Source organism: Micropterus salmoides, unplaced genomic scaffold (assembly GCF_014851395.1).
Source record: "Micropterus salmoides isolate LMB-PRFRI ecotype aquatic unplaced genomic scaffold, ASM1485139v1 Ms_hic_scaffold_3, whole genome shotgun sequence".
NCBI lineage: Eukaryota > Metazoa > Chordata > Actinopteri > Centrarchiformes > Centrarchidae > Micropterus > Micropterus salmoides.
In genome coordinates, this window is record NW_024042261.1 from 15,093,095 (window position 1) to 15,109,026 (window position 15,932).

The following is a 15,932-nucleotide window of genomic DNA, read 5'->3' on the forward strand; positions in this document are numbered from 1 at the left end:
AAGCCAAGACAACAATGTTGGTGAAAATATCCTGTTTAATTACCAATAGACACTGTGGTTTGCAATCATTAACACATTGCTTATCCGCTCATCCTTACAGTGTATTTAATGTTATTCGGTTTGATTGTGAGTGAAGCCACACAAGCCTATGTTGATATATTTCATCGCAGATATTTGTAAGACCATTAATCACTGGAAGTGGATAATTATAAATCCATCCCAACTGAAGAAATGTGAGCATTAACTGCTGTGTCCCTGGAGAAATGGTAGGAGCAGAGCTCTCATCCTTCTTTCTGTATCATTCAACCACTCTCTACTCTATTCCATTGAAGTCAGTAGGGAATGGGAAATGTGTAGAATTAAACCATCTCATGGAGGGATTTATGTTCTTAAGAAAATTTAGACAACTCCTTCCACTTCCATCTTACTTGTGCATTCTTTCAATCTATCTATGCACCTGGTCTTTGAACTTTTAAAACATATGAATGAGTTAAAGCAAACTTGCTGAGCCTATATTTCTCCCCACATCCCACACTCTAGTCTTTTGCAGCTGAATATTCGATCATAAAGAACAAAATGTTGATACTTGTGTTCCACAGCTTATGGTGAATAGAGTGAGAGAAAAAAAGAGAAACCTTGACAGATGTGACATGTATTTCAGTTGGATGCTGAAAACAGCAGTAAACAACTCAAAGTGCCGTCACTGTTGCACTGTGAGAACCTCATTTTGGACACACTCTCAGAAATGTTTTGTCCAACAGTGACGGCACTTTTTGGAACCTCTTACCCTTTTTGTGAGTTGTCTACTACGATAATTTCTACAAAGAATTTTCTAATGTAACCATGATAAGGCAATAATACACTGCACAAGCAATGTGTGTTTATTTACAGTAAAGTGGTGGGCAAAAGGGCAAACAAAAAGGCAATAACAATAACAATGAATAATCAAGAGATATTATTAAAATCTGTGAAACATATTATGCTGAAGTTGGGTTTTTATCACACCACTTATTATTTTACATTAAGACTTGTTAGCAACATCTTTGACTTAATAAAACCTTTATGTGAACTGGACACCTTACCTAAACCTTCCCGACAGAGATACATCCGTTTGGGCTTTATTTTCCAAGGGCTTTGATCTATGTCTTGATTTAATCTCACTCAAACAGAAAAAAAATGCTCCAAGTCTTGAAAGTCAAGGCACACTTTTATCTTGTCAGCCTTTACAAAATATGAGTTATGGCTGGACAAAAGGCAGCTTAATGTGGCTTGCTGTGCCTGTGACATATCATGTAATAGAAAAATGGACTCTCCCTCAAAATATATGATATACCCTATTGGACTAAGGCCCTCTGTACACCGCATCCATCAAATCAGCCACCTGAGTCTGTTTCAAATGCTCATTGTTCCTTAATGAACATGATCAATCCCAATGTAGGCTCACTTTGAACACCCTTCAAGGTCCCTCCCCCCTGCACAAACATATTCTCTTTGCAAATCATCAAGTTTCTTGACATCCACACTCAGTAAACATTGAAGTGTCCATGTGTCAACAAAGAGACAATAGCAAGGCTGGCTTTGAGCTCTGAAAATAAACATTCAAACAAATACTCCAGTGACAGAGAGCACTGAAGAGGCAGGAGGCAATGAAGTGGTGAAAGTTGACAAAGAAAGGATGTAATGATGGAGTAGAGAAACAGAAGGGACCCTTCCTTTTCAATCAGGCCCCATCTGAATTCCCAAACTTCTTCTCTTCTCCATCTCCCTCACTCATTTGCATCTCTTTTATGTCCCTGCTTCCCATTATGCAAAAGTGTACGATAAAAAAGTAGTCCGGTTTGCAAAGCGAGTCGCTCCATTTCCCCACACTTTTTTAATCAATACCAGCCAGGGGAGGGGGGATTGTGTGGTGTTCAGTCACATTTATGCTAACTAGAATATTTGAACTGTTCTCTTTGAACTGTAGTTACCCTGGAAACCAACCCACAGGAGTTGTTGCTTTATAACAGTAATTATAGCACAATCAGTGGTCAGACTGGCTCTAGTGTTTCCAGAACAAAGCTGACATACATTTAGTAAGTAGTGTGCATTGTTTAATATCACACTTGTTGGACTGCATAGAGACTGACAACCTTGAAGACCTTTCTTTAAAGCACAGTCTCTCTTTATCCACTATAGGAGATGTAAAAACATGTTTGTTTGTTTTCTGCTCTGGACTTTGGAAGAGGGAAAGGATCTATTCCATGGCTCTTGATGCCTTGGTGACCTTTTAGACCCGACTATATGCGGCCTGCCAGAAAAGATGCAGCCTAGAGAGATTTAATAAACTGTTTGTGGCCCCTGATACTCCAGTTTCTGATGTCCATGAAATCTCACTCCTTCTGGCCGTGTAGCTGATGATAAAGCGATCGCCTGCAAGGCCTTCCCGCTGTTGCCATTTGTAATTTTTAGAAGTCATCATCAGAGGCAATCCGTCTTGATTATGCCTTGGCAACTGTCATGCTCCACTAATGCACAGTGTGAGAGAGGGCATAAATATAACGTCTTCCGGCAGCACTGATGTTTATCTTCGCTGCTTCATGAATTTGCATTCCCACAGACAAATTTTACTCATAATGGCAGCCATCACAGCATAGATAGGCTTGCAGTATTATCAGTCTGCATACAGTGTTTGTTTTACAAGTGGACAGGCAGGAAAAAGGATTTGAACATCCTGATGAGAAAGACAGACTGATAGTAATACATGTCTCCTCTAATAGGCTTGATGGAGCTTTATGAAATATTCATTATTCGTAACTATTGTAACATTGCCAAATGCATCTGAGGGATTACATTTTTATACTAATGAAATAGCCCATGTAACAAAAGTCTAGCTAGTCTGAGAAATAGGACATCATTCCATATAAAGATTTGTGTTGAAACCTTGGTGAAGGCAGGTTTGAAAATGCAAAATTCCAGCATCCTACGAAAAAAAAAAAAAAACATTATTACAATGAATACCAGACCTACAATAAATGCTATGGCAAATAGTTATGACCTTGTCATTGTCGCTGTTCCTTCTCTTTCTGAAGGTAGACGTTTGTCCGTGGTCTCATGTAATTTTCACTTTTCAGAACACACTGAAGGCAATTTTCTGTCAGAATGACTTGACTGAATAAAAAAGGTGCTGAGCTTAAACCATCTTCTGTGCATTAACTATCGGTGTAAACCTCCTTCCTTTGTATGCTGTGTCGCAAGTTTCACTTACTTATTTCAGCAAGGTGAGCTGAGATATTCATTTTGTTCTTTCTTCTGAAGAGTGCCTGGATGCCCTCAGACTTAAAACTGAGATTAGCGTGACATAGTCTGTCTAATACCATGTTCGTATATGTGTGTGTGTGTGTGTAGGGCTCCATGTGTCATGCAAACACATTATTAGAAATAGGCCAGGTTATGGTTTTAATAAGTTCAAAGTGCCAAATATCAAGAAAATGTCCCTCTAATTGCCTCATTACACTCTTACAAGCAGTAAATCAATCACAGCTAATCAAAATTATTGGATGACTTATGTGGTGACCCATTACTTCTGAATTTATATTGTGAATAAATTAGATTATAAAACACTTGATTGAAGCATGACTTTCAGTGGCTATGACTGGTAATTAGTCAGTTGTTTTCCTTTCCAAGTTTCTGTCACACATTTGCAGTAATGTTGGGTTAACAGCTCTGAAATTGAACTTCTTTCCTTTTTTTAAATTATTCAAAATTCTTTTTACAGAATGAATTTATCACCAGTCTGGAACTGACTTCCACAAACATGGACAGGAGTCATGTCACCACAGGCAAGATAGAAGTCATTCTCCTGTGGTTTCGACCCTCTAAATGGATTGATGAAGCATGCTTCACTGACAACTTAATGATTATGCTGCAGATAATTAAAGTGCACAAATCATGGCCATTAGACCTATGGTGAGAATGAGAGAATGCATGCTTGAGTTGCGGGCTTATGACTAATCAGTGTCTGGTGACGAAGGACAAGAATGTGTGTTGCTGCCTCAGAGGAGTTGAGGTCTGATGAAGAGATTGGGAGGGTGTGCACTGCAATATGCAATTTCAGTTGAGAGAGATGAAGATTTAGATAGAGTAATTTATATTGCAGTAGATTTGTGCTTATATTGAACTGCCGGCCAGAATTAAAGACGCTGCTGGAGTAATTTTACAAGTGTTAAGTAATAATTTACAGAGCTTTGGAAAAGCTAGAAAAAAAGGGAGTTTGGTCCTGTGCTTAGAAAATGTACTTCCCTGGTTCCTGTCGGGTGCATGTGCTTTTTGTGGTTTAAACAAATGGACCAGTAGGGATAATACTTTTTCATTTGGTCCTGGTGGTTAGTGCAATCAGATCTATAAGAATAACTTGATTTAGTCTGTAATTCACACCTTTATCAAAAGCGCCTCGCTCCTGTCACCTATGGCAACGTTACCAGTGGATTAGAAGATAAAAATAAACTACTCCCACTCCCCCCCCCCCCCCCCCCCCCCCCCCCCCCCCCCCACACACACACACACAGAAGGGCTTCAGAATATGGAGAAGTAGGTGGTATAAAATGCCCAGGCCAGAGGGGTAATAGTTTTTGATAATGATCCTGGGCTAAGCTTTGGTGCTGTGCAGCCACATGCCGCACAGACAGCATGCTGATTATTTCTCTGAAGTGGGCTGGATGTGTGTCCGTAACGGTAATTTCCAGGCCTGATTGGCAAAGAGCGATGAAATTGGGGGCAGTTAGCACTGAGGGGAAAATAGTGCTGGAGTGTGTGGAAATGCAGAAGCCATCCAATGGTAAACAAATTATCTGAAGTGAAATGACAACATTAGGCAATGCAAAGTGCCAGTCCACATTATGAATATTGCTCTGAGCACAGTCTTTAACTACCTGCTTTTTCCACCATTTGAAACAACTGGGCAGTCCTTATGAAAGCAATGGCCTCACCTGTCTAAATGCAGGACATTCAATCAAACGCAGCAATGTTCATTGTCTTTCATTTGATGCACATAAATATAGGCGGGAAGGGGTAATGCATAGGTGTTTGGTATTTATTTACCTGATTATATAAAAGATAAAGATATGTAGATGAAGAAAACAGGTTTTGTGTTCTTTCTTCATTTGTTTAAATGTGGATAATTACAGAGAGACTTAATCCATGATGATTGTCAAGTAAATTCTGCCCATCCAGAGGTGTCCATTAAGGGTATGGGCATCAAAACCTGACAAAGTTGTTGAAATGCTGTTGCTCTCCAAATCATAATTAGACTGACCTTATATGCTAAAATAGAAAAAGAAGATACACTTCTATTTTCAGTCTAACATGCTGACACTCAATGCAAAATGTGTGATTACATTGTCAAAATCTGCAATGTCTTTAAGGTATGCTAGCTGTTAGATTATGGGTAGATAAGCTTACATGAAAAAAGTACAATGCTCGATTTCTCTGTTTACAACTCTAATATTCCCAGAAAATGTATGAAAACAAACTGAGTAGTTAAAAAAATTCTATTCATAGCGCAGTTTTGGTTGTTGCTGAGTGAGAAAACGGGGCTGCCTGTTGTCTCTAGTGACTAACAAAAGGTGTCTGTTTTGCTCTGTGTGCCCACACATTTACAGAACCTAACCCCTGAAGTCAAAGCCCATTTGTCTCACAGCAAATTGGCATGTCTAGACTCTTTTTCTTTTCTTTATGAATTTTGGAATGATTGTTTTTATTTAAAATTTTTTTACTAAGCTCTCAAGTAAACCGCATTAGGATGCATAATAAATCATTATTAACGCAGATCTCTACCTCGGCGAGCACCTGAGCACAATCACCCTCCTCCCCTCATATTACTGTCAGTGACAAAGTCCAAAGTGTGGTGCTTAATTCCTAATTGGGCATTTTATGAAAATCATTTTCATGAATAAGTGAGGGGACGTGGGTTGCCTTCACTCTGGTGCGTGTCATGCCTGGCAGAGAATAAAGAAGAGGTAGATAAGGGAGGGGCACATTTTTTTGCCAATGCTGTGATGCCCAGTGAAGGATAAATCTGGCAGATGCGACAGAGATTTATTCGGTGCAGAGGGGATGGATAAATGAATGTAACCACCTTGATGTAAGCCCCAGCCTTCTCAAGTACATCATCACCCCATTTCTTTACCCCTATGAAGACACATTTGTTGCAAGACTCAGCCAGGCTTTAAATTGAATGAAGGAGGTCACTTTTTAACTGCTCAACTGACAAGTACAAGCTGGTGTCAGTTAAGTCTTTGATTCTTTCTATCACCAGTGTATTTTAATAGCCCTTTTAGGACATCAGTCTTGGAATGGCAGCAGAGTACAAACTTTTAGGAAAATTTAAAGAATGCTTGCTTAATATAATACAGATACAGAGGCAGCACCAAGTTTCACGTGTTGAGTCCCTATTCAAGAGGAGCATGTCTGAAGTCACGTTCAAGGCCCTAAACTTTGGGTTTAGACATAAAACCATGTGTTCTTCACTGTTTGAGCAGGTTTGGTGTGCTCAGTCTAGACTTTGATTTGCTGGTGGTTGTTGAACAATCTTATTGTGTCATGCATGTTCTCTTTCTATGCTATGCAGCAACGTCTCTACCTGTTGCAACCTTGATTCTTCTGCTTTGGTCAGAGGGTCTTTTTAAAAGGCCTAACCATTCAGTACTGCACTTCCATAAAGCAGGGGGATAACTTTTACTCCCCAGTATTGGTCAAGATCAGAAAACATTGGATTCTACTATTCAAACTTAACTCTGTCATGTATTAGACACTCCTTGCCAGGTAAATGCTTATATCTTTCAAACACAGCCAGTTTGAAACACAGGTTTTTGTTTAGAATCCATCCATCGTCAACAACTTATCCTGTGTACAGGGTTGCAGGGGGCTGGAGCCAATCCCAGCTGTCATCAGGCGCAAGGCGGGGTACACCCTGGACAGGTCGCCAGTGTTTTTGTTTAGAATTTTAAGTATTATTATTATGGTGTTATTTTTAGTCTTTGGAAAACTCCCTCCGGAGCCACAGACGACATTAAACAGCTGTCTCCACAGGCTGAGTAATAATAAATAACAACAATAATAACTTTATTTGTATAGAACTTTTAAATACAGGTAACAAAGTGCTTTCCAGCAATCAATGCAAAACATAGACAAGTCAAACCAAAATCAGTATCACACAGAGTGGTGTACAACAAAGAAAATAAAAAATATGGTCAACAAGTCAATGTGCAAAAAAGGGACAAATAAATTACGCATTACATAGTGGTTTATAATCAATAAAGAAAACATAAACAAGTCAATATACAAATAGTGGAAAAATAAACTTATGAAATCTTTGTTGTATAACTGTGTCTTAAGAAGTGAGATGAAACCAGGAACAGACTCTGCGAGCCTGATCTCCTCTGATAGACTCTTCCAGAGTGTAGGGGCCCTGATGACAAAGGCCTGTCTCCTTTGTTTTTTAGCATAGACCTTGGAATTGTTAGCAACTACCTGCCAGAGTATCTTGGCTCACACAGGGGTAAAAGCTTATAGATATACAGTATGAAGGTGCCAGCTCTTGCCTGGCCTTAAAAGTGATTAGAAGAATTTTAAAATCAATCCTAAAAAAAAACACACCAGCCAGTGCAACAATGCAAAAACTGAGGTGCAATGGTTAAAAGAATTTGCAGCGTGGTAAAAGTCAAGTTGCAGCATTTAGGACTAATTGACCTTTTGCTAAGCCACGCCCCGAATACACTAACTGAGGTCCGACACTTTCATGGCTACGCTCCATTGACTCTAATGTGAAAAGAGTTGTTTTCTTTTCTTTTTTTTTATGGCTGTATTTTTCTAAGATCTGGTCAAACGCTGTTCGTGGGGCACTTGTAATAGTTACAGTTGCTACCCAGAGAGGTTGAAAGGAGAAGTACGATTTATTCTCTTTCCAAACTCTAAAATAAATCCAGAAAAATGTCAGCTGTGGATTGTCCCTAATGTAATGTTAGTTAGCTAACGCTAGCTAACTTCCTACTCAATGGAATGTAATAAGTCCCAACTGTTCTGCTTTTTAATGATTGTAATACCAATAATGAATAGTGGCCTACCCAGCTGTACAGGAACAGTGTTGATCTTTAATATCGTTGTCTTTTGTCTCAGTCGTCGGGGGATGCGGTGGTTCACTTGTAATGTGTGATCGGTAGGTTTTCACGTCCGTTTGAGTAAGTTTGACAGCCTGAATACAACCTTCAAATGTATAATACAACTGTGTGCTTCTTTCTGAGATCACTTTTTCCAGCGCATTTTACAATATTTCTCCAGGGCGTGCAGTAATAGACAGTAGCAGCACAGGCAGTTTGTCGGACTTAGCAACAGTAACTAAAGGAGGCGGGGTTTAGCGAAGGGTCAATTGCAGGTGATGAAAGGATTTCAGGTATAAATGGAGTTTCAATAGTCGAGATGACACACACACGCTTAACACAACTTTTGCTGTTTTATTTCCTTATCTAATGAAATGTATGAAATTAATTGTCCTTATGGACTTTATATCTAGCTTTGGCAATATTGTTTCTATACATGCCAATAAAGCTAATTTGAATTTGAATTTGAATTTAAAAGCATGGATGAGTTTCTCTTGATCTGTGGCTAAAATAAAATGTTTAACCTTGGCTATATTTCTTAAATGAAAACAACATAACTGAACAACCTGAACAACTTTCATTACATGGGGCCACATAGTACTCCCCATGACGAGTAAACTGATCTTGATGTGCAAAATCAATGGAGTGCCCCTTTAAGTCATGCTCTAATGTGTATATTTGTCTGAGAGATATGTGATTCTGTTGAGTACTGTTAATTAATACTTTTTTTGTGAGAGCTGTTTGAGAAGTCAAATATTTGTTTACAACAGTTTCAAGGCAAAGTGTGACACAGAATTACCATGAACTCCTGTAAATTGTGTGCAAAAATCTGTCTCTGTGCAAACAATACGAAACAGCTTAGAAAATGGCTAACAATGTTTTCCACCTAACTGAATTCTGTAATCAAGCTGATACTGTGCTGCTCTGCCAGATCTCAGAAAAAAATAATCTCCCATCTGTTTTCTTCTTGATAATACAGAAGGTATGAAGGGTCCAAAGAAGAAGGACAACAGTGAGGATATGGGTTGTAGGAAGCATGCAGGCGTGTGCTGCCAACAGAGAGATCCCTCCAATGTTAAATAAATTACAGCACAGACTGAACTGTTTGATAATATCAGTCATGACTGAGCAGATAAAAGATTCCCTGGCATTTACAATGTTTTTCCGGAACATGCCAAGAGATCTGTTGAGTAGCTGTCTATATGTTAGTGTGCTGCTGACTGGGTAGAGAGTACAGCTGAGATAAGCTCCATGTGGGAAAACAGTCAGGGCTGAACAAAGCTGTCTCTCAGTTTAATCACTGCTCCTGTGTAGGTTTGAAGGGCAATACATATGGTGAGATAAAGTCTCATGCAGGCAGCATCACCCACAATGTACATGCCCATTCACAAAGGGCCTGGTTAGCCAGGGAGAAGCTATATAATCTTAAGATGATGAAAAGCCCATTAAATGCTTTGAGGTACAGCACATTATGCTTTCCTGATGTTGGTTTAGTAATAGATGTATATTAATTAAAATGTGGCAGTGCACAGGATTGTGTATTTCTGACTGCGTGTGTGGTGCAGGAATGTGTGACAGTGTACACAGGGAAAACTTCTGCTTACATCTTTAACAAGCTATCCATCACAAGGAATTCATTTCAAGGCTGAAATATGAGTTGTGGAGTCTAATGGCATTTTCCAACTGAATTAAAATCAGTTTCCTGAATGACAACAATCCTTTCTCTGATGTGGTTTGAAATCGCGCAACAAAGCTAATCAATTTCCATGTCTGCAATAGCATAAGTAATTTCTTTTGAATATAAATCCAAGAATACAAAGAAATGCAGTAGATGGCTACAATGGGATTCAAAGATGAAAACACGATTTCACGTTCTTTTTTGTCCTTGCTCTGCTTATTATTGTAATTTACATGTTATCATCTTTGATCAGGTTTTTATGTGCATGTAATTGCGTAAAAAATGTATGTATGTGTGTGTGTGTGTGTGTGTGTGTGTGTGTGTGTGAGCCCGTTTCAGCATGATAGGGCTACATGCTTGTGCCCGTGTTTGTGCTACTACGCGAATCTACAAGAAAGCAGGATATTAAGTCGTTCAAGAAAAAGGTAGATATTCTGAGCCAAGTAATTGAACATAGAAGTTTAGAAGTAAGGAATAGCTATGAACAAAAGTGTCTCAGTAAAGTGTGAGAGAGGAAGTGACACTTTTAAACCTTTGCTGCAATCTGTGCTCCCAAATCACTGTGTCTGGATGAATGTATGTCAGTTTGTCTATATGTGTGTAGGCAGTTGATAGGTACCCTGCCAGTGTTTCTAACTACACATCAGTAGCACTCTGTACCCTCTACTCTGATCCACAACTCTGCCCCCCTCATCCCCACCACCACTCCACCACCATTGTACCCCTCCCCATTAACACACCCTCTGCCTCTAATAGAGTTCACTGCACACCACTTTCCACCTGAACACGCAGTAGAGGAGTGCAGCTAATAGCAGTTGCACAGTTGGAATACATGGGTGTGAGCTTGAGTTAATATATGCCACTAGAGCAGTGTTGGCAGACAAGATTGTGTTATCTGTGGTGCTGTGTATGAGCACAGCCCATCTGTACGGCGACACCCTTCATAATGAACCGAGCTGAGCTGTGACGGCTGTCTCTTAGCCTGTGCTTCAGTCCTGTGCAGCACTGACACCTCTGATGCGTGTACAGTATCGTGTCTCTGTATCATGAACAGTAAAAGAATGTGCCACATTTATATGTCACTCTTTAGGGTTCTTTCAACATGAGTCTGACAAGAGGTTTGAGTGAAATTGGTGGAAATGGTCGTATGGTGCACTTCCCTTTATTTTCCCTCCATTCAGCACTTGAAACATTAAAAGCAGCTGTTTGTAAAACCATACTTATTCCCCTCTTTGATATTGAATGTTCTATGCCCTCTTCTCCTGGTTATATTAAAATGCCATGATATATAAAATGGGTCAGACCTAACCTTTTCCTGCTTCTCTTGTTCTTCAGGGGCGGAGGCCATGTTTTCCCAGCAGCCACAGGACCTGGTGGTGGTGGCAGGCCAGCCTGTGACGTTACCATGCACTATCCCCGGTTACCATGGTGTTGTCCTGTGGATCAAAGATGGCTTGGCGCTGGGAGTTGGCAGAGACCTCTCTGGTAAGGAACAGCATTTATCACCTTGCATTTCTCCATCACCCTCAGTTCCCTCTATTAATTAAGTTCTCCAGTATAATAGCTGCTTTTTGTCATCTAAAGCCTCCACATCAACCTCATACCCTCAAAATATGCCAAATATATAACCCCAGAAACAGATAAAAGAGGTCTCATAATAGTGTGTTACAAAATAAGTATTATATTACAAGTGTTACATAGGAAAACCCAAAATTATATCACTCAATATCAAACAGAATAAAAAAATCACTCTGCCTCTGTGTTAGATGCATACCTAAATCTCTTATCCTATCGCTGGCAGAGAAGCATAAAAATCTGAATGAAATGTGAAATCAATAGTGGCACTGGTCTTCCTCTGGTGCTTCAGGCTGTTAAATGGCTTTTTGAAGAGTAGCTGGCATCCTCTAATTACACTGCACCTCATGTATAATTGCCTTAATTGTTTAATTTGGAGTAAAAACGACTACTGCACTGTCATCTAGTAGCCTGTTGTTCTACCAATCGAGGCTTAATGTATATTTATGACCTTGATGAATTTCAAGGAAACACATCACTCCTCTAAATAAACATTTACCACCTTCTGAAGCGCTGAGATATTGAATGAGAAAACCCATAAAAGCGTAGTGCACCCGCATCATCTTCTGAAATGATCATTAATGTCTTCCAAAACAGAGATCTATTTGAATATGTACACAGCACTCCATACACAGCAGGATGCGCTACTCTATAAGGGCACGGAATTTACCTCACACACCACCTTTGTGTAACCACTGAGAAATAAAAATGATGACATTTCAAAGAGCAGTGACAAAACGTTCAATTGCATCCATTTTCAACACATCAACGTCTCTTATGTTTCAGGAATGATTAAAGATGTATTTCACTTGAGACTGGTGGTCTTCTACCCTCCGACCTTTAGCAAACGCTCAGAGAGGCCTTCCCTGTTGCGAATTGGTCTGTAATTAAACCTCAGTGCCTGACAGAACCCCAGTAAAGCCATCCTATTCCCTCTTCAGGTTCTTATCAGACCCAGGGGAGGATGAGAGGTTGCAGTAAACAATGGTCCTGCAGTCTCTGAGTCTCCTTTGGAGGAAGAGGAGGCAGACAGGGACAGTACTTATGATTGCTGGAAATAGAATGAGAAAGAGAGAGGAAGCAAGAGAGAGTACAATTTTATTTAGGGTCAGAGTGGAGCAGAGATGTAGAGTTTGTTGTATCCTCCTCTATTTTTATTGATTTTAAAAGACAAGACAATCAAGATGAAATCTCATTTCAACAACAGCTGAAGACAGAGGAAGGAATCGAACGGAGAATATAGAGAGAATAGTGGCTCACAACACTCAAGGGAACTTCAGTAGATCAACCTTTAACACACATCACATCTGTGAATAGTCTAACAGTCACAGACGAGATGCAGTTATCCTGACCTTGCCCTCCTCCAACAATATTCTCTTATTATTTGGCTGAATAATCAGGCCCGAGATGTAGAGTTGGAGTGATCTTTCTCACTTAAACTGTTTCAAAAATGCACAGGGTTTTGTGTGAGGAGGAATTGCTGTCTGCCTGGAGAAGATAGGTAGAATCAACAGTATGATACAGACAGGGGCTGAGTGCCTTCTATTGAGATGGATGACACTTTTTTTAAATAAAGCGCTCCACAGCTGTCCTTTTTATCACTCCTGCCTACATACACAAGCAGTGCTTGCAGCACTAAAAGAGTAATGGTACATCCACTGCAGGATGTACACAATGAAAGGAAAGTGGCAGCTGTATACATAAAAAGTGCGACGAATCAAATGTTGCATGGAGCATTTCCATAATATAGGTCTGCTCGGCTATTCATGTAAAGGAGCTGCGTCGGCAACGTTGTGCTCCGCCTGGGACCTGTTTCCATTCACAGGAGCAGTGATTAAACTGAGAGAACTCTTTCACTATTCAGAGCAAGAAATTACAGCACAATAGCCAATGATGCATATCTGTCCCTGAATTTCCCATTCATTCCCTTTTGTGTCACGCTTTTCCACCCTAATTAAAGAAAAGTAAAATAGCCCCACAACTGCTCAGAACACACCAATCAATGACATGAATATGCATGCCAGAGAAGGTATCTGCTACGCGTGATGATAGTGGCAACAGACAAAGCAGCTATAAGTGAATTCTCCTGGTGCGCACGCAGTGAAGATGGAGAAGGAGGTGTTTGTTTACATTCCACCATACACTTAGGATATAGGAGAATGAGCTCTTGAGAATAGAGGCTGACAATTAGCAAACCTTCACCAGCAGGCATGTGACACTAACCCCTCAAGAGCAAACTGAACACCAGTCACCTGTTCACATCTGCAGCTAACCTGTTTCTATCCCCTGATGGTTACACTGTTTGAAACATGTTCTAGGTGAATGCTATAAATCATTAGGCCATGCCTCAAATGTCTGTATACTTATATGCACACACTCACATGCACATACACCATTGATTCCAGCCTCAAGACAAATCCATTTCCACCTGATGGATTCATTACTCCTTAATGGGCCTATTTTACATTGTTTGCTTTAGGTGACACATTGTGTCTTTGAAAATCGCTGAGATCTAAGATCAATGGCCCTTTATAGGCACACATCACATGTGCAGAGGTGATCAGTCTTCATGTGTGCCATTATAAGAGTCATACTGACAAAGTGTGTGATCAAGGTGCTGATAACGTGGCAAAAACACTTCACAGCATGTTTTGAAAATGATATTTCAAAATTCTTATCATTTACTGTCCACCACAAATGCAAATTACTTTTCCTTTTGGATCTTGCTAACGCACAGAGAGAAACTGGAACAGAGCCATATTTTCACACAGCAAAAAATATATTGAGTTTGCCAGAGGCACAGATGAGGTAATTGGCCAGATCATCTGTTTGTGTAACATAAATGTACATGGCTTATACCTTGGTGCAATTAGGCATTTTGAAGTCAACTCTGTTTCTGAGCAGGTACAATAACCTCTCGCTATGCGGACCGGAGTCAACTCAAGGTCACATCATTTAGAATGTGCAATGATCATTACCCTTGTGATCCGCAATGGCATTATTGCTTTGAATCTCATCAATGAACATAAAATTGAAGCAAAATGGTTCTCTCGTGACCTTGTGCACATAATGGTGCGTCCTCTATTTTAGACATTATTCTGAGCATGAGAAAGCAGAAGGCTTATTTTCAGTCAATGATTATTAATGCTATTAATAGAAGCTTTTAGTTGTGATCAGGTATCTATTAACCCTGTTACATTTACAACCTGGTCTACTGAAGCCCCGCTATCACTCAGTGTAGGACACACTGTAGCAACTCATGTGAAATTCAAAGAAAGGGGATGTTTTATCGCCTGTGTAACTAGTTTTCCCACAAAACATCCACAGGTAGGCTTGCCACTAATTTTGCCTTCATCTGTTTATCTTGTCCCCAGCTTTAATTTTTAGATTCTGGCGTTCTTTTGTCCTTTGTCCGTCCCCCACCGTATGGATTAAAGGTTACACGTAGGAGGATGAAATGCAAAGGGTGGCTTAATCGGCTGTAACTCACCCCACCAGCATAGTGTGAGGCCCACTCCATGCTCTATTAAAGGCATCTGGATTCAACGAAGCAACAGTCACTAATTGGACTTTGAGCATACAAGGGGGTTTTGCACTAGACAAATGCAAGGATTTAAAAGCTGTTATAAGGCTGGCCAGTTTGTTATGTTCCCTTTGGGTGCTAAAACATATAACCAGCCTGTAAAACATTTACAGTGAAAGACTGAAGTGTTTGCGGATCTTTGAAGTGAACCTGAGTCAATGGTAAGCTGTTACTGAGAAATCAATATTTTTATCCCCAACATTTGTTGGCAACGACCCAGCAGTTGGATGGGCACTGATAGCTGTTTTGGACAGGAAATGACAAGTGTGTGAGTCTAAAGTGTGAAGTTTTCTTTGTCAAAGCTACAAAGTTAGAGTGAGGCTTTGCTAAAAGCCTGGCCTTGTTCTGCTGTAAAATTATCCAATCCTATCCACGAGTTTCATCATTGATCAATTACTTAAGGGCCACTGGAGGAAAAAGCAGTTCTTTGCTGGAAATGCTTCACAGTTTTTCTCAACATTTTTTATGAACAGACATTCTCATTTCATTCTATATAGTGTATCCCTAGTAATTACAAAGATGAAGGGAGGAGAAAAAAGAAAAGGGGTCTTCAGAGACGAGCAACTCCAAAAGCATGCGAAATATCCCATAAAGCTTCCCAGTCAAAGACATTCTTCTTCCTGCTTATTTGCCTCGGTGGAGGGATGCACTCCACAACACACTCTCAATGCATTTTGCTATAATTGTTAAGGGGATACCTTTAAAACCATCTCACTTGACTTGTGTAAAATGCCCAGGTCTCTTGGATATTCCTCTGCTTTCTTGCATTATTAAACAATAAATCATTTTACAGAGCAATGCTGAAACAACTCAAACTCTAGCTGTTCCTGTTTACGGTTGCAGTAAAACATCATTCTCCAGAATGCAGCAACCTCCACAGCAGCTCATTAACATTTCCAGGAATGCTATAATGTCATGTTTCAACATTGTATGAAAATGTGAGTAAATTAGCAAATGAACA

General features: G+C 39.9%; 1 protein-coding gene across 1 annotated transcript in view; it reads left to right on the forward strand.

The window, feature by feature from the left end:
• The window catches only part of kirrel3b (kirre like nephrin family adhesion molecule 3b), a 164,552-nt gene that overhangs the window by 85,581 nt on the left and 63,039 nt on the right, over positions 1–15,932 (forward strand). The window contains 1 exon segment of the mRNA XM_038693603.1: positions 11,149–11,298. Within this exon segment, the coding sequence (XP_038549531.1) occupies positions 11,149–11,298 (150 nt within the window).